The sequence below is a fragment of the Anolis sagrei genome, chromosome 5 (genome assembly GCF_037176765.1).
Source record: "Anolis sagrei isolate rAnoSag1 chromosome 5, rAnoSag1.mat, whole genome shotgun sequence".
NCBI lineage: Eukaryota > Metazoa > Chordata > Lepidosauria > Squamata > Dactyloidae > Anolis > Anolis sagrei.
The window spans coordinates 1678817-1698385 of record NC_090025.1 but is presented as its reverse complement, the minus strand read 5'-3'; the positions used below and the strand labels follow the sequence as shown (position 1 = coordinate 1698385).

The following is a 19569-nucleotide window of genomic DNA, read 5'->3' as shown; positions in this document are numbered from 1 at the left end:
CCTCTTAGCAAGTTCTTGGCAGAGTGGGGTTGGACTGGATGGCCCACCAGGTCTCTTCCAACTCTAGGATTCTCTTCTTTCTCCCCCTTTCTTGCACTCCTTCCTTCCTTCCCTCTTTCCTTCCCTCTTTTTCTTTCCCTTCTTCTTTCTTCCTTCTCTACCTGTTTCTTTTCTCGCTTCCTTTGCTCTTTGGTTACATCCTTCCTTGTCTCTTTTCTTCCTTCCTTCCTTCCTTCCTTCCTTCCTTCCTTCCTTCCCTCTTTCTCTCTTTCGTTCCTTCTCTCCTTCCCTCCTTCCTTCCCTCTTTCCCTCCCTCATTCTCTCCTTCCTTCCTTCTCTATCTTTCTTTCTTTCCTTCTCTCCTTCCCTCCTTCTTTCCCTCTTTCTCTGCCACCTTCTCTCCTTCCTTCCTTCTCTACCTCTCTCCTTCCTTCTCTCCTTCCCTCCTTCTTTCCCTCCTTCTCTCCTTCATTCTCCCTTCCATAATTCCCCCTTTCTGTGTATGGGTTTTGTGTGTATATATGCATATATGTGTGTTTGTGTGTGTATGTGTGTGTGTGTGTGGTTTTGCGCATGAGTTGTAATTAGGGGGGGTTGGCTTTTCAAGCCCCTTCTGCTATGTTTTTCAGTGTTTTATGAGTGATGGTCACTCATTGGCCTGAGAGGTGCCTTGTGTCCAAATTTGGTGTCAATTCATCCAGTGGTTTTTGAGTGATGTTAATCCCACAAACAAACATTACATTTATAGATAGAGATAGAGATGTAGTGCAATGGCACCCCTTCTATAAAATGGCAAAATCAGGCTTTACTTTTTGGAATGTATCACAGCATTTTCCAAAACATGGACGGTGGGATCTGTGGATACAGAATCCGTGGATATGGAGAGCTGTGTGTATTTTGTAGGGAAAGGAACCAAGGGTTAGTGAATGAACAGAAAGACTGCAACCTCTTCAATGGCAAAGTGATGAGCGGGCAACCTGAGCCGACAATCTCTATCATTGATATCCGGACACAAGATCTGGCTTCAATCCCGCAGCACTTCTCCGTCCCTGTTTCCCGACCAGCGGCGGAAGGGATCACCTTTCCCGTGTTGAGCTCCTCAAAGGGATCGGGGAATCCAGTGAACTCCCTCGGGCTGCCATACAGGTTGACGTAGCAAGGGCCAAAGGTGGGCAGGAATCCCAAGCCGTCGTCCACTGCGGAGAGAAGAAGAAATAGCCATGATTCCTAGCAAAGTCCAAGTCATGAATGAAACTGTATGATTGGGGTCTGGCGGAGGGCCTACTAAAGCTTGCCAAGGCTGAAGGCTCCATCCAAAGAAGACTGAGGCCCTAAACGACATTACAAAGTAGGTGAAGGAGTCATTGGGTGTCAGGAGTCAATTTCTGAAGGCGTGAAGACATCACAAATTCCCTCCGTGACATCCTGACTGAATCATCCTGGCTGCCTCAATTTTCTCTCTGTGACATTTTGAAGCCAGCAGAGGGCGCTGGAAACCTTGTTTTGGAACTTGTGAAGCAATGAGTTCTAATAAGGAAACTGAGAAGAGGGGGAGATGGGTATAATAACTACGCAGATGGCAATACGATCAATCCCACCATCTAACACCAAATTATGAAAGCTCCTTTATGGCGTCTGGGCAGGGGGTCAAACAATCCCACCAACTGTCCCTCTAAAATAAAGACTTCACTGGCGCCTATATACCACTTGAGGAGAGGATTCTCTATTTAAACTTTCGCTGCCACCATACACTAAATGAACAGGAACCCTCTAGCTGGTTAAACTAAGAAAAGGCTTTTTAGACCACCAAGTACTGTGTTTTTAAAGGGCTTCTTTGAAGGAAAACAGGTGAGGTTGATTTAAAAGGAAAAGGGACTAAATCCACAAATGTACACTTGACTCAGGCTTAAGTTTCAAAAAAAAACAAGGAAAGTTTATTTAATATAGTACAGAATGAAGTGAATGCAGTCTAATAAGCTTGGCTGTTACAGATAAAATGGTTTTAGTTCTTATAAGCGTAACGGTTGCATGAGAATGGTTCTTTCTTTGTTACAAGTTACAAAACCCAGCTATTTCTTCCCTAAATAGCTGTACTCAGTTTGCCACAGCTCACTTGGCTGGCAAACTTCAGGCAAACTGCCTATTCTAATCATGAACTCCTAAAACTTCTCTAATCCTGCCCTAACTCTAACATCAACAGACTGACTGAAACACTAAAACAGCTTCTTTCTTTCCCTCCAAACAGTCCAACTCCGCCCCCCTTCAACAAACCAATCCTGGCTGCTCTAAGGCTGGCTCAGGCCTAGGCCACTCCCCCTCTCTGAACTGGAGCTTTCCCTAAACTAAAATGGCTCCTGCTGCCCTCTGCCAGGCCTTCTAAGGCTGAAACTAACTAGCTTGCCTCTCCTAGGCCCTGCCACCCAGGCTGGCAAGGTAAGGGATCTTCACAATGGGCAGCAAAGGTGTATAAAAGGAAATGGTGGTGGGGAAAAGTCAGTATTCTCTTTCTTTGCTGCAGAGATACAAGCAATATATTCATTTCAAAGCAAAACCGGCTTGTGAGTGATCATTTAATCTATATATATATATATATAAATGCTCTGTGCATAATGAGTACCTTAAAAACAAAAGAACCAATGAACAAAATCCCACTGAATTTGGCAACAAAACATCTCACAATACAAGGAGTGACCATCACTTAAAAAAATTATGATTTTGTCATTTGGGTGGTGTAGTTGCTGGGATTTATAGTTCACTTACAATCAAAGAGCATTCTGAACTCCACCAACGAAGGAATTTAACCAAACTTGGCACACAGAACTCCCATGACCAACAGAAAATACCAGAAGGGTTTTGGTGGGCATTGACCTGGGGTTTGGGAGTTGTAGTTCACCTACATCCAGAGAGCACTGTGGATTCAAACAATGATGGATCTGGACCAAACTTGGCAAAAGCACTCAATATGTCCAAATATGAACACAGATGGAGTTTGGAGGAAGTAGACCTTGACATTTGGGAGTTGTAGTTACTGGGATTCACAGTTCACCTACAATCAAAGAGCATTCTGAACCCCACAAATGACAGAATCAGGGCAGACTTCCCACACTGAACCCCCATGACCAACAGAAAATACTCAAGGCCATCCAATCCAACTCCCTTCATCAGGGCAAGAAAACGTAATCAAAGCCCTCCTGACAAAGAGCCATCCAGCCATATATAGATAGATAGATAGATATAGATAGATAGATACATGGATATGATTCACAGAGAGAGAGATATAGTATCATAGATTTGAAAGAGACCCCTAAAGAAGGACAATTATGTGTTGAATGTCACAGAGTAGGCAAAACAGACATCAACACTGGCAAAGAAACAGCAAGAGATACTGTTTACCCACAAGCATAAAGAAATTACATATATTAGAAACTAACACTTTCTCATTACTTTATTTTCCAGATCACCAGACTGGGCCACAGCAACACATGGCAGGGGACAGCTAGTATTGCTATATAAAACCTACAGTCTTACATTGGGACACAACTGATCTGGGGAAACTTCTGGGGTGAATAACTTATTGTCATTGTACTGTTGCACAACGTAATTAAATGTTTTCCCCAGCACACAACACAAAAGCAACACGCCCATCCCTCCACACTCCCACCACACAACACAGCCCGCAATGCCACATCAATGCAAAGCCACAGAGTTCAGTATAGTTACAGCTCGAGGAGAAAAGCTGCCTCTCGGTAGGTTTGTCCTTGTCTTTGTCATCCTGTACCGTCTTCCAGGTGGTAATAATTCAATATGCCGGGTGAGGTGGGTCCTTAAGAAGGCTCTGAGCTTTCTTAAGGCTACGGGACCTATAAAGTTCTTTTGAAGAGGGCAACCCATGATTCCTTGTGGTAACCCTTTGAAGCACCTTCCTATCTGCCACTGTGAAGTTACCAAATCCCTTGCAGATGTAGTAGGTGAGGACTCTGTCAATAGCAAAGTGGCAGAAAGTCACCAGCAGTTGGGTTGTTGTAGGTTTTTTCAGGCTATATGGCCATGTTCTGGAGGCAATTTTTCTCCTGACGTTTCGCCTGCATCTATGGCAAGCATCCTCAGAGGGAGTGAGGTCTGTTGGAACTAGGAAAAAGGGTTTATATATCTGTGGAATGACCAGGGTGGGACAAAGGACTCTTGTCTGCTGGAGCTAGGTGGGAATGTTTCAACTGACCATCTTGATTAGCATTTGATGGCCTGGCAGTGCCTGGGGCAATCTTTTGTTGAGCCTTCGACAATACATATTTACCAGCAGTTTTTGATTCAGTTGTTGGTTCCTCAGAAGTCTATACGTATGTATGTATGTATGTCCGTCCGTCCATCCATCCATCTATTAATCTTTGCATCCATCTATCTACCTATCTACTAATCTATCCATCTATTGACCTTTCTTTCTAGCCATCCTATCGACCTACTTATCTATCTACTAATTCATTCATCTATCTATCCATCCATCCATCTACTAATCCATCTATCTATTGACCTTTCTTTCTAGCCATCCATCTACCTATCGACCTACTTATCTATCTACTAATTCATCCATCTATCTATCCATCCATCCATCCATCCATCCATCCATCTACCTATCTACTAATTCATCCATCCATCTATTGACCTTTCTTTCTAGCCATCCATCTACCTATCGACCTACTTATCTATCAACTAATTCATCCATCTATCTATCTATCTATCTATCTATCTATCTATCCATCCATCCATCCATCCATCCATCCATCTACTTATCTACTAATCCATCCATCCATCTATTGACCTTTCTTTCTAGCCATCCATCTACCTATCAACCTACTTATCTATCAACTAATTCATCCATCTATCTATCTATCTATCTATCTATCTATCCATCCATCCATCCATCTACTTATCTACTAATCCATCCATCCATCCATCTATTGACCTTTCTTTCTAGCCATCCATCTACCTATCAACCTACTTATCTATCAACTAATTCATCCATCCATCCATCCATCCACTAATCCATCCATCTACTAATCCATCCATCCATCTATTGACCTTTCTTTCTAGCCATCCATCTACCTATCGACCTACTTATCTATCTACTAATTCATCCATCTATCCATCCATCCATCCACCTATCTACTAATCCATCCATCCATCTATTGACCTTTCTTTCTAGCCATCCATCTCCCTATCGACCTACTTATCTATCTACTAATTCATCCATCCATCTATCCATCCATCCATCCATCCATCCATCCATCCATCCATCCACTAATCCATCCATCTATTGACCTTTCTTTCTAGCCATCCATCTCCCTATCGACCTACTTATCTATCTACTAATTCATCCATCCATCTATCCATCCATCCATCCATCCATCCATCCATCCATCCACTAATCCATCCATCCATCTATTGACCTTTCTTTCTAGCCATCCATCTCCCTATCGACCTACTTATCTATCTACTAATTCATCCATCTATCTATCTATCGTTCTATCTATCCATCTTTTTATTTATCTACCTTTCCATCCATCCAGCTCTCTGTTTATCAATAATAATAATAATAATAATAATAATAATAATCTTTATTTATACCCCACCAGCATCTCCCCAAAGGGGACTCAGAGCACCTTACATGAGGCCAAGTCCAACGATACATTACAGCGACACAAAATATAAACAACAAAATAACATCTCAATAAAATCAATAAACCAATCAAGTAAAATAAACAGTACAAAACTATCAGGAGTCAATTTCTGATGGCATGAAGACATCACAAATTCCCTCCGTGACATCCTGGATGCCTCAGTTTTCTCTCTGTGACATTTTGAAGCCAGCAGAGGGTACTGGAAACCTTGTGTTGGAACTTGTGAAGCAACAAGCTCTAATAAGGAAACTGAGAAGAGGGGGAGATGGGCAGGAAAGGTGTATAAAAGGGAGTGGTGGTGGGGAAAAGTCAAGAGTGTCTTTCTTTGCTGCAGAGATACAAGCAATATATCCATTTCAAAGCAAAACCGGCTTGTGAGTGATCATTTAATATTGCTACATAAAACCTACAGTCTTACAAAAACAACATAATGGAAAATAAAACACAGTGGGCGGGCCAGGTGCACAACATAAAATGATAAAACACTATCAACTAATCCATCCATCTACCTATCAATCCGTCTATCTATCTATCTATCTATCTATCTATCTATCTATCTATACATCCTTCCACTCATCCATCTACCTTTCTATCCATCCATCCACCTGTCCGTTCATCCATCCATCTATCTGTCTATCTATCTCTTATGGGGTTGGACTGGATGGCCTTTGGGGTTTCCTGAGTACTCTCTGGCCCAGCTGCGAGACTTAATGAGCAAATAGATAGGCGAGAGGAAATCAGTGAAAACAGACAGGCCGAACAGTGCCTTCAGCGTTCTGCCAGACTTCGACAGAAAAAGATAAAAGGATCTCAAGGAAATGAAACCAATTCCTGAGTGTGTGGAACAGCTTAATGCGGGGATACAAGTTCCAAGTATGGAAAATATAGTCAGATGAAGCATCGTTGGAATCAATTAGAATCCTTTAGAAAACTGAAGACTTGGCTCTGGGGCCAGGCGTTCGATTAGAGGCCAGCAGCGAAAGGAAAAGGAAATTTGGATTTCTACAGTGTGTAGGCACACTCTTAAGATTGATCCTTAGGTTCCAATCACTCGGCAATCTCAATTCCAATGGCATGCAAAGCATAGTTGGGGCAGCAGTGCACACACTTGGCATGGGAAACCTTGTTTAGCTTCAACCTCGTGCGGATCTGGATTCTGAGCATGCAGCAAAGGGAAGCATGGGTGAGAATGGGGAGAGGCAACCCAAGCGCATGAAAGAGAAAGCCATGATCTGCAGGAACCTACTGTCTGTCGCTCGGAAGGGCTTTGCAGGAGCTGGGAAGTCCTCTGAGGCACAAAGGAAGGGAGAGAAAGCAGAAGGTCAGGGTGTTTCTTTGTCCTGGCCAGAAAGGAGAGGAACTGAGACTGGAACTCAGGACCAACTCAGAGAGGAAGATGGAGGACTTGATGGGGGAAAGGACACAAAACTAGGGACCGTCCCTTTCTCTATCTCTTTAGAGCAGGCATGGGCCAACTTCGGCCCTCTCTCCAGGTGTTTTGGACTTCAACTCCCACCATTCCTAAATCAACTCCCGATTCATAGAATCAAAGAGTTGGAAGAGACCTCGTGGGCCATCATCCAGTCCAACCCCATTCTGCCAAGAAGCAGGAATATTGCATTCAAATCACCCCTGACAGATGGCCATCCAGCCTCTGCTTCAAAGCTTCCAAAGAAGGAGCCTCCACCACACTCCAGGGCAGAGAGTTCCACTGCTGAACAGCTCTCACAGTCAGGAAGTTCTTCCTCATGTTCAGATGGAATCTCCTCTCTTGTAGTTTGAAGCCATTGTTCCGCGTCCTAGTCTCCAAGGAAGCAGAAAACAAGCTTGCTCCCTCCTCCCTGTGGCTTCCTCTCACATATTTATATATGGCCCTCATCATGTCTCCTCTCAGCCTTCTCTTCTTCAGGCTAAACATGCCCAGCTCCTTAAGCCGCTCCTCATAGGGCTTGTTCTCCAGACCCTTGATCATTTTAGTCGCCCTCCTCTGGACACATTCCAGCTTGTCAATATCTCTCTTGAATTGTGGTGCCCAGAATATTCCAGATGTGGTCTAACCAAGGCAGATGAGAGCATGGGGAGCAGGACTTCCCTAGATCTAGGCACTAGGCTCCTCTTGATGCAGGCCAAAATCCCATTGGCTTTTTTTGCCGCCACATCACATTCCTGGCTCATGTTTAACTTGTTGTCCACGAGGACTCCAAGATCTTTTTCACACGTCCTGCTCTCGAGCCAGGCCTTGTCCCCCATTCTGTATCTTTGCATTTCATTTTTTTCTGCCAAAGTGGAGTCTCTTGCATTTGTCCCTGTTGAACTTCATTTTGTTAGTTTTCGCCCATCATCTCTCTCATCTGTCAAGATCCCTTTGAATCCTGCTCATGTCCTCTGGAGTCTTGGCTCTCTCTCCCAATTTGGTGTCATCTGCAAACTTGATGATCCTGCCTTCTAGCCCTTCATCTAAGTCATGAATGAAGATCCTGAACAGTACCGGGCCCAGGACGGAACCCTGCAGCACTCCACTTGTCACTTCTTTCCGGGATGAAGAGGAAGCCTTGGGGAGAATCACCCTCTGGGTTCATCCATTCAACCAATTCCGGATCCACCTCACCGTAGTTTTGCCTCTCCCACATTGGACTGGTTTCCTTGCCAGAAGGTCATGGGGGAACTTGTCAAAGAAGCCCTTCCTGAAATCCAGGTACACTCCATCCACGGCATCATTCCCCGCATCTACCCAGCTTGTAACTCTATCTAAAGAAGAGATCAAATGAGTCTGGCATGACTTGTTTGATTTTGGGAGTGGAAGTCCAAAACACCTGGAGGGAAGGCCAAAGTTGGCCCACATCTTCTCTAGATGGTGAGGTTGAGGGTTCTTTGTCATTTGTCAGCCAACCTACATCTCTTTTGTCACATTTGCATCACCTAAGCCTCCAACTCTTGACCAACGATAAAGTCCTAACAGGCCGTATAAGCTTCAATACTCCATGCAAATGTCATGTTCGTTTGTGGGATTAACGTAACTCAAAAACCACTGGACGAATTGACACCAAATTTGGACACAAGACACCTGACAGTTCAACAAGTGACCATCACTCATAAAAACACTAAAAAACACAACATAAAATACTTTAAAAGCCAAAAAATACATTACAACACATGCACAAAACCGTGTGTATATATATATATATATATATATATATATATACACACACACACACACACACACACACACACACACACACACTGTGCTGATACAGCTGTACCAGAACTCCAACTTTATTTGCTTTGTATTAAATATTTGCTTGCAGTTCAAGGCTTCAGGGTTCTGCAGAAAGGTGGCTGCCTTTGGTTGCAGTTGTAGGGCAAGTCACCTGTCCATCATCATTGAGTTTTGGTTCCGCCCCTTGCTCAGGGCAATTGGGAAAGGAGCCATTTTTTGGTTAGTCTCAGTAAGGAAAGCTAATATAGAGGATGTGTACAAGCTTCTCCTGTACAAAAGCTTCAACCCTTAAGACTTTCCGGGGGGAAACAGTCTTAAGAGCATCCAAAGATTTCCAGGGAAGCAGTCCAAAAGCTTTGAGGAAATTTGGAGGGTGAACAGTTTGGAAGACAAAAGAACTCCAGCCAGAGAGTCTACTGGCCTTACTGGTAGGTCCACTCGGTGATCGAGACGCAGTTCGACCCGGTAGCAGAGCCCACATCAGTAAGGATAAGATTACAGTCAGCCTGGGAGAAGTTAAAAAGGGGATTTTCCATTTAAAGTAAAGAAGAAGTTATTGAAGACAGTTGCCTGTCCTTCGTGGGCAAGATTAGGAAGCCACCAGTTGCATAAAAGCCTGGAATCAGTTGTTTAACTTTACTGAAGACAAGAAAAGTTTCTGTTTGATTGTTCATTAATAAAGGACCTTGTTATACTTCACAGGCCATCTAAAGATAATTTGTGGTGGAAAATCTCTGAGAATTTCTTTTCAGGGCCCCCTGGCTTCCTGCTGGGCTCAAGTCACACGTCCTGTTTAAAGACAATTATTTACAGGCCCAGCGAGCGACAGAACACATACATATACAAAAATATATACACACACATATATAGACACAAAACACATATACGCAGTCTGGGCCACAGCAATGCGTGGCAGGGGATGGCTAGTACATACATTAAAACATAAGACGAATTGAAACCTATATACAAGAACCATAGAGTTAAAACCCACGAAAGCAATCATACCTTCCAGTTCCCCTCCGGAAGCGGAGATCTTGGACATGCAGAGATGGCTGGTGCCAATGATGTCGTTGTGGGTCATCCGGTCCCTGAAATGACCATCGGTACACATCTAGTTGCTATTCCCATTCTTGGGGTGCATCCCCACTGCAGACTTAATGCAGTTTGGTACCACTTTAAACCACCGTGGCTCAATGCTAAGGAATCCTGGAGTGTTGGGGTTTGATGATGCACCAGCCCTCTTTAGCAGAGTTATCTAATGGCCTTGTGAAACTACAACTTGCAGGACTCCATAGCAGTTTAGAGTGGTGCGGATGCAATCCTGGTCTTGCTCCACGGCTGACTCACCAGTCAATGACCCGGATCCGCATCTTCTCGCACATGGAAGGAAACTGGGGAGGCAACGAAAAGGGGGCTCAATGGCAGCAATCCAAATGGCAATGAGAAGCCCCTTCCCCAATCCCTTGGCAAGCCCCATTGCTCACCATGGCTGGCAGAGTGATGCTCTGGTTCCATTGCGGGTTGGCATTCTTCTCCACGATTTTGCTGCAAAGCTGCAGGGGGAAAAAATGTAAAATCGGTAGTCAAAGGAGGGGGCTCATTGGGATATTTATTTATTTATTTATTTGCTGCATTTGTTGACCGCCGTTCTCAGCCCTAGGGCGACTCACGGCGGTGTACAACATATAAAAAACAGTTTACAATAGGCAATATCACAACAAAATCAACATAACTATCAATAATACAATTACACTAAATCATCCGCGCCGTCTCATCGTAGAATCATAAACCAAACTCGTTATCATATTCTGTTCCAATCGTCATTGCCAATTGTTGTAGCACTTAGTCAAACGCCTTCTCAAATAACCATGTCTTTAGGCTCTTGCGGAATGCCATAAGGGAGGGCGCCTGTCTGATGTCCACAGGGAGGGTGTTCCACAGCCGGGGGGCCACCACCGAGAAGGCCCTATCCCTCGTCCCCGCCAGGCGTGCCTGTGAGGCAGGCGGGATCGAGAGAAGGGCCTCCCCAGACGATCTCAAGGTCCTCGTGGGCTCGTAGGCCAAGATGCGGTCAGAAAGGTATTTTGGGCCAGAACCGTTTAGGGCTTTGTAGGCCAACACCAGCACCTTGAATTGGGCTCGGTAGCAGATCAGCAGCCAGTGGAGCTGGAACAACAAGGGCGTTGTGTGCTCCCTGCGTCCCGCTCCTGTTAGTAACATGGCTGCCACGCACTGGACTAGCTGAAGCTTCCGGGCCGTTTTCAAGGGCAGCCCCACGTAGAGAGCGTTGCAGTAGTCAAGGCGGGATGTGACCAGAGCGTGTACTACCGTGGCCAAGTCAGACTTCCCGAGGTACGGGCGCAGCTGGCGCACGAGCCTGAGCTGTGCAAATGCTCCCCTGGTCACCTCTGAAACCTGGGGATCCAGGTTCAACGATGAGTCCAGGATCACACCCAAGCTGCAAAGCTGTGCCTTCAAGGGGAGTGCGACCCCATCCAGCACAGGCTGTAACCCTATACCCTGCTCGGCCTTATGACTGACCAGGAGTACCTCTGTCTTGTCTGGATTTAGTTTCAATCTGTTCGCCCTCATCCAGTCCGTCACAGCGGCCAGGCACCGGTTCAGGACCTGGACAGCCTCCTTAGTCGCAGGTGGGAAGGAGTGACAGAGTTGGACGTCATCTGCGTACAGATGACACCGCACCCCGAAACTCCGGATGATCTCACCCAGCAGCTTCATGTAGATATTAAACAGCATGGGGGACAGTATAGAGCCCTGTGGAACCCCACAAGTCAAAGGATGTGGTGTTGAACAGATGTCCCCCAATAACATCTTCTGGGTGCAGCCCTCCAGAAATGACCGGAGCCACTGCAAAACAGTGGCTGGATACCCCCAAGAACACACCTGTCCTATCATGAAAACACAGGAAAAGTTTGTTCAACTGCTGTGCTGTCACGCGCTGGGCCTGTGAAAGAGTCTGTAGACAGGACGTGTTTTCTGAATGCCCAACGGGACGCCGGGGGTGCCTCGGCTGAGAGGCCTTTCGGATTTCCCCACACAAAGTTCTTTTAAAGACTTAGAAAGTTCAACAAAGTTTTTATCGTTGCTTAAATCGTCAATAAATCACACAAATACTTCAAGGCTTTGAATTAACTGGCGGTTTGCTTAAATCTTGTCCACAAGGGACAGGCAACTTTCATAGAATCATAGAATCAAAGAGTTGGAAGAGACCTCCTGGGCCATCCAGTCCAACCCCATTCTGCCAAGAAGCAGGAATATTGCATTCAAATCACCCCTGACAAATGGCCATCCAGCCTCTGTTTCAAAGCTTCCAAAGAAGGAGCCTCCACCACACTCCGGGGCAGAGAGTTCCACTGCTGAACGGCTCTCACAGTCAGGAAGTTCTTCTTCATGTTCAGGTGGAATCTCCTCTCTTGTAGTTTGAAGCTATTGTCCCATTGCATCCTAGTCTCCAGGGAAGCAGAAAGGAAGCTTGCTCCCTCCTGCCTGTGGCTTCCTCTCACATATTGATACATGGCTATCATATCTCCTCTCAGCCTTCTCTTCTTCAGGCTAAACATGCCCAGTTCCCTAAGCCGCTCCTCATAGGGCTTGTTCTCCAGACCCTTGATCATTTTAGTCGCCCTCCTCTGGACACATTCCAGCTTTCTTCATAAACTGTTTCTTCCTCCTACAAGGGAAATCCTTGACCCCTCCCTGGGCAATCTGACTTAAGCTCTGCTGGCGTGGGCCCCTACACCTGGTCCAAATTGTGTTATGTCTGCCGCGAGTGGTCCTTACCAAACCGCACAATTAAACAGGAAATAATAACACTTTCAAACCAGGAACAGAACATTATGCAAATTCCATTGCCTGGCATTTCAGAGGAAAGAAATGGCAAGATCTGAGGAAATTACAACCTTCTTCAAGCCTCTAGTAATTAGCTTACCCATAATCCTATCCTGCCTTATTGTATGTATGTTGTGATAGGCAGATTCCTTTCCTTGCTCTATGTTTTCCAAGTTGTTGGAGAGGCTGCAGATCACGTGATCCCACTCTGAGCCAAGCACAGACTTCTTTAGACTTTGGGACTGCTCAAATCTCAGACTTGCAAACACTTGCCTGCTGAATTGTCTAAGGCTTTTAAGGCTGGAAACACTGGGTTGTAGATTTTTCGGGCTGTATGGGCATGTTCTAGAAGCATTCTCTCCTGACATTACTCCTGTAACTACGGCAGGCATCCTCAGAGGTTGTGAGGTTTGAAGCACAGAGCGTTTGAGAACCGGGACATCCGTAGGGAAACCAAGGGGCTTGTTTATAAAGGTCTTCCCTAGCCTTGGTTGATCCACAAAAATAATGGTTCAAAACTCTTTTCGGATCTAGGGGATGCTGGTGATTCGATTCTAAAATCAATTCCGATTTTCACAGAAAAAAAATTCAAAACTTTTCGAAACTTCCAAGATTTCCAAATCTTTTCGTTAATGGTTTGAAGGTGTTATTTCCTGTTTCATTGGGTGGTCTTTACTTTGAAAGTAGTTGTTTTACTCCAGAAGCAGGGAAAAGCAAGCGGAGGAAATTCCTTCCTTCTCTGGTTTAAAACTGGCTTCTCTGGCTTAAGCCGAAGCCAGGAAATTCCTTCCTTCTCTGGCTTTAAAACTGACTTCTCTGGCTTGAGCCGAGGCCAGGAAATTCCTTCCTTCTCTGGCTTTAAAACGGGCTTCTCTGGCTTAAGCCGAAGCCAGGAAATTCCTTCTTTCTCTGGTTTAAAACTGGCTTCTCTGGCTTAAGCTGAAGCCAGGAAATTCCTTCCTTCTTTAGCTTTAAAACTGGCTTCTCTGGCTTGATCTGAGGCCAGGAAATTCCTTCCTTCTCTGGTTTAAAACTGGCTTCTCTGGCTTGATCCGAGGCCAGAAAATTCCTTTCTTCTCTGGTTTAAAACTGGCTTCTCTGGCTTGATCCGAGGCCAGAAAATTCCTTCTTTCTCTGGTTTAAAACTGGCTTCTCTGGCTTGAGCCGAAGCCAGGAAATTCCTTCCTTCTCTGGTTTAAAACTGGCTTCTCTGGCTTGATTTGAGGCCAGGAAATTCCTTCCTTCTCTGGCTTTAAAACTGGCTTCTCTGGCTTGAGCCGAAGCCAGGAAATTCCTTCCTTCTCTGGATTTAAAACTGACTACTCTGGCTTGAGCCAAAGCTAGGAAATTCCTTCCTTCTCTGGCTTTAAAACTGGCTTCCCTGGCTTGATTCAAGGCCAGGAAATTCCTTCCTTCTCTGGTTTAAAACTGGCTTCTCTGGCTTGAGCCGAGACCAGGAAATTCCTTCCTTCTCTGGTTTAAAACTGGCTTCTCTAGCTTGAGCCGAGACCAGGAAATTCCTTCCTTCTCTGGTTTAAAACTGGCTTCTCTGGCTTGATTTGAGGCCAGAAAATTCCTTCTTTCTCTGGTTTAAAACTGGCTTCTCTGGCTTAAGCCGAAGCCAGGAAATTCCTTCCTTCTCTGGCTTTAAAACTGGCTTCTCTGGCTTAAGCTGAAGCCAGGAAATTCCTTCCTTCTCTAGCTTTAAAACTGGCTTCTCTGGCTTAAGCCGAAGCCAGGAAATACCTTCCTTCTCTGGCTTTAAAACTGGCTTCCCTGGCTTGATTCGAAGCCAGGAAATTCCTTCCTTCTCTGGTTTAAAACTGGCTTCTCTGGCTTGATCCGAGTGCCAGGGACCAGAAGCGGGGAAAAGCTGAATAATTTCCGACTCACTTTCTGAGTCAACACAAAAATGGCGGAAAAAACTTTGGAAGGGCAAAGGGACTTCCGGTTTTTAAAAAAGCTTCAATATTGCTTCAAAAAGGTAATTTTAACGAAATTCTTAAGAATGACGAGTTATCCGAGTGATTCTAACCATGCCTAGTATTCCCCTCCCAACCCTGCTCTATGCCTGCAAAACGTGGTCTACAGACGTCACATGCATCTCCTGAAATGATTCCATCAGCGTTGCCTCCGGAAAATCCTGCAAATCTCTTGGGAGGACAAGCGGACAAATGTCAGCGTGCTGGAAGAAGCAAAGACCACCAGCATTAAAACTGTTGCAATCCAGAGCAGGAAACGAGACCATAAGATAACAATCCATCACACTTGACTGTGGGAAAAAACAATCCCTTTGTATTGATGCAAAATGGTTACAAAATAGAGGAAAAGTCAAAAAGCCACAGTAAAAATCAGCAGTCAGGAATATCCATGAACTAAATCCAAAATTCCAAAAGCAACACTGTAAAAAACTGGAACCTGTTAGCAAATCACTAACTGTACTTGGAGCACTAGAAGCCTCTTGGGATGTAGGCCACAGGAAACAGGGAAATCTGCCAAGGTAATGCCTCAGTCTAAACTATGCCTGATCTAACGAGACAACCCGGCGAGAGGCACTTAAAACTGAAGAAACTGTTTCGTGACACGCCTCCAGGCTTTGAAGCCTGAGCTTCCTTTTCCCTTAATCTGCTTGACCTTCGCAGACTCTGTGATTCACTCCTGTTTTTCCAAATCTGTCCTTTTCTATCCTCATTAAGGAAGCCGGGAGCTATCTCCTCTGGAGAGTTATCACCGCTTGGCTCTGCAACATTCTCATCAGAATGTGTAGTTTCAGGTTCAGCAATCAGAGAATCAGGTTCACACGCAGGCTGAACCCCAACAGAAGCGATGGTCCTTCACCATCAACTCCGCTGGACTGGCCACGTTGTCCAAATGCCCGACTACTGTCTCCCAAAGCAGTTTCTCTACTCCGAACTCAAGAACTCAAGAATGAATGTTGGAGGGCAGGAAAAGAGATTGAAAGATGGGCTCAAAGCCAACCTTACAAACTGTGGCAGACAACCGAGAACTGGGAAGCCTGGCCCTTGAGCGCTCTAGCTGGAGGTCAGCTGTGACCAGCAGTGCTGCAGAATTCGAAGATGCACGAATGGAGGGCGAAAGAGAGAAACGTGCCAAGAGGAACGCACATCAAGCCAACTCCAACTGAGACCACCTTCCACCTGGAAACCAATGCCCTCACTGCGGGAGAAGATGCAGGTCAAGAAGCGGGCTCCACAGCCTACAGGACACTGATCTTGGAGGACAATCTTACTTGGACAATGAGGGATCACCTAAGTACGTAAAGTCTTCTCCAAAAGGTTATGATCTCTCAAATGTCGTGTTTTTCTAAAATTATCCAGTTCTGAATAGTCCTCACCCTAAGAAAAACCTTGAGAAGTGAATTGGGTCAACTTTGGTCAAAGCCCAAAACCCAATTATGCCTTGGCACACATACCGTTTTCCCAGCAAAAGTAACTTCCACAAAGGGATCCACCAGGTTCTTCTTGTTGCTCTCAAAGCCGAAGATCTGCTTCACGCTGTCCATCACGGCATCGTCCACTGGAAGGAGAGGAAGGCATAAATAAAGCGGTGACAAGCCTGCTCCAAAATGCATCCAGAATCACCCAACAGCTTCATCGCCAACCTTTTGAAGGAATAGAAGTTCTAGAACCTCTCCACCAACCATTTGGCTGCCCTTGGCTAGGAAATTCTGGGAGATGTAGTGCTAAAAAGGCAACTTTTCCAAGCTCTTGGAGCAACAGGAACAATTCATAGAATCATAGACTCAAAGAGTTGGAAGAGACCTCATAGGCCATCATCCAGTCCAACCCCATTCTGCCAAGAAGCAGGAATATTGCATTCAAAGCACCCCTGACAGATGGCCATCCAGCCTCTGCTTAAAAGCTTCCAAAGAAGGAGCCTCCACCACACTCCGAGGCAGAGAGTTCCACTGCTGAACGGCTCTCACAGTCAGGAAGTTATAGAATCCTAGAATCCTAGAGTTGGAAGAGGCCTCCTGGGCCATCATCCAGTCCAACCCCATTCTGCCAAGAAGCAGGAATATTGCATTCAAATCACCCCTGACAGATGGCCATCCAGCCCCTGTTTAAAAGCTTCCAAAGAAGGAGCCTCCACCACACTCCCTCTGGGGCAGAGAGTTCCACTGCTGAACGGCTCTCACAGTCAGGAAGTTCTTCCTCATGTTCAGATGGAATCTCCTCTCTTGTAGTTTGAAGCCATTGTTCCCTTGCGTCCTAGTCTCCAGGGAAGCAGAAAACTAGCTCGCTCCCTCCTCCTCCCTGTGGCTTCCTCTCACATATTTATACATGGCTATCATATCTCCTCTCAGCCTTCACTTCTTCAGGCTAAACATGCCTAGGTCTTTAAGCCGCTCCTCATAGGGCTTGTTCTCCAGACCCTTGATCCTTTGAGTTGCCCTCCTCTGGACACATTCCCTTCAATTGTGGTGCCCAGAATTGGACACAATGTTCCAGGTAAAGTGGTTTAACCAAAGCAGAATAGAGCATGGGGAGCAGGACTTCCCTAGATCTAGACACTAGGCTCCTCTTGCTGTAGGCCAACATCCCATTGGCTTTTTTTGCCACCACATGACATTGTTGGCTCATGTTTAACTTGATGTTCAACAGTGGAACTCTCTGCCACAGAGTGTGGTGGAGGCTCCTTCTTCTGAGGCTTTGAAACAGAGGCTGGATGGCCATCTGTTGGGGGTGCTTTGAATGCGATTGTCCTGCTTCTTGGAAGGGGGTTGGACTGGATGGCCCACGAGGTCTCTTCCAACTCTAGGATTCTAGGATTCTGTTTCATGGCCGAAGGGGGATGGGCTAGATGGCCTTTGGGGGACCCCTTCCAAATGTACGGTTCTAATAGACAGCTGTGGGTCAATGAGGACTGGAACCCGGCACCACTCACTCTGGGGCAGGTCTTCTGCTCGGTAAATCTTCAGGGCGAAATGGGCCCCCCTGAGGGACACTCCAGTCGCCCTGAGAAGGTTGCCTTCGATGTCTTCCTTTTCTTCGGCAGCTTCCTTCTTCTCCAACTGGAAAAAGGCAGAAAGGAAAGAATGAGGAAGAAGGAAATAGAGTGAGAATGCAGCCTGGGATTTCTAGTTTAGGACTTCTTGGGGTTTGAAGGGCAACTTCAGGTTGTGTTGTCGAAGACTTTCATGGCTGGTGTTGCACCTCAGAGTACATTCGCCTTGCTGAAGACACCAAACCACACACAGCCAGAAGTCTTTATAGTTTATTAAAAATAAAAGGTAAAAGTTCTTGAAGACAAAGGTTAATGTTCCAACAGATCAAGATCATATAGCACTTGAAGCTTAATCCAAAAAGGATTAATCCAAAAACAGTTCACATTATTTCTATTTTTTATTTATTGAGTCATCAGCAACCAGTCAATTATATTACATTTCTAACAGAACAAAGCAAACAAACAGACAGAATACAAAAATACAAAATACAGAATACAAAATTTGTGAGTTTGGTAGTTGATTAAATGTCCTTTGACCAGTATCTGGCCACTTGGAGTGCCTTTGGTGTTACTATAAGAAGGTCCTCCCTTGTGCATGTGGCAGGGCTCAGGTTGCATCGCAGCAGGTGGTCAGTGGTTTGCTCTTCTCCACACTCACATGTCGAGGATTCCACTTTGTGGCCCCATTTCTGAAGGTTGGCTCTGCATCTCGTGGTGCCAGAGCGCAGTCTGTTCAGCGCCTTCCAAGTCACCCAGTCCTCTGTGTGCCCAGGGGGGAGTCTCTCATTTGGTATCACCCATGGATTGAGGTACTGGGTTTGAGCCTGCCACTTTTGGACTCTTGCTTGCTGAGGTGTTCCAGCAAGTGTCTCTGTAGATCTTAGAAAACTATGTCTAGATTTAAGTCATTGATGTGCTGGCAGATACCCAAACAGGGGACGAGCTGGAGATGTCTCTGCCTTGGTCCTTTCACTATTGGCTGTAACTTCCTGGCGGATGTCAGGTGGTGCAATACCGGCTAAGCAGTGTAATTTCTCCAGTGGTGTAAGGCGCAGGCACCCCATGATAATGCGGCATGTCTCATTCAGAGCCACATCCACTGTTTTAGCGTGGTGAGATGTGTTCCACACTGGGCATGCATACTCAGCAGCAGAGTAGCACAGCGCAAAGGCAGATGTCTTCACTGTGTCTGGTTGTGATCCCCAGGTTGTGCCAGTCAGCTTTCGTATGAGATTGTTTCTAGCTTGATGTTCAGGCAGTGCTTCTTGTAGGTCAGAGCATGGCCCAGAGTGACTCCCAAGTCTTTGGGTGCGCTGCAATGCTCCAGTGGGATTCCTTCCCAGGTGATAATCCTCAGAGCTCGGGATGCTTCTCTGTTCTTGAGATGAAAGGCACATGTCTGTGTTTTAGATGGGTTGGGGATCAGCTGGTTTTCCCTGTAGTAGGCAGTAAGGGCACCTAGGGCTTCGGAGAGCTTCTGTTCTACCGTCTCAAAGCTCCCTGCTTGAGCGGTGATGGCACGATCATCAGCATAGATGAAGCTCTCTGTCCCTTCTGGCAGTGGCTGGTCATTTGTGTAGATGTTGAACATGGATGGAGCAAGCACGCTCCCCTGAACATATTGAACAGTTCACAGTTCTCTCTCTCTCTCTCTCTCTCTCTCTATATATATATATATATATACGAATAGCTTTATCTGGATACTCACGGGCACCTCGTCCCCAGGGCCAAGGACATGGAAGCTGACCTTCAAGTAGCCCCTCCCTCCGGCCGAAAAGTCCTCCGGATCTGAAAGCAACAGCCATTTTCGGAGGATACAATGCCCTAAGGGGGAAAGAAGCCGTCAAAATGCTATATGTC

At 45.7% G+C, this 19569-nt stretch overlaps 1 protein-coding gene across 8 annotated transcripts in view; it reads right to left on the bottom strand.

The window, feature by feature from the left end:
* Positions 1-19569, bottom strand: part of DYSF (dysferlin) — a 284587-nt gene that overhangs the window by 194302 nt on the left and 70716 nt on the right. For 4 of the 8 annotated variants that reach the window (XM_067468433.1, XM_067468437.1, XM_067468432.1 and 1 more), the window contains exons 11-18: positions 19418-19533; positions 17650-17776; positions 16175-16278; positions 10377-10445; positions 10240-10283; positions 9898-9980; positions 6922-6963; positions 1081-1196 (exon numbers count right to left, since the gene is read on the bottom strand). In XM_067468433.1, coding sequence (XP_067324534.1) covers positions 1081-1196; positions 6922-6963; positions 9898-9980; positions 10240-10283; positions 10377-10445; positions 16175-16278; positions 17650-17776; positions 19418-19533 — 701 coding nt within the window. The remainder of the gene's footprint in view (positions 1-1080; positions 1197-6921; positions 6964-9897; positions 9981-10239; positions 10284-10376; positions 10446-16174; positions 16279-17649; positions 17777-19417; positions 19534-19569) is intronic. The other 4 variants (XM_067468436.1, XM_067468439.1, XM_067468434.1 and 1 more) reach the window with 1 other exon arrangement.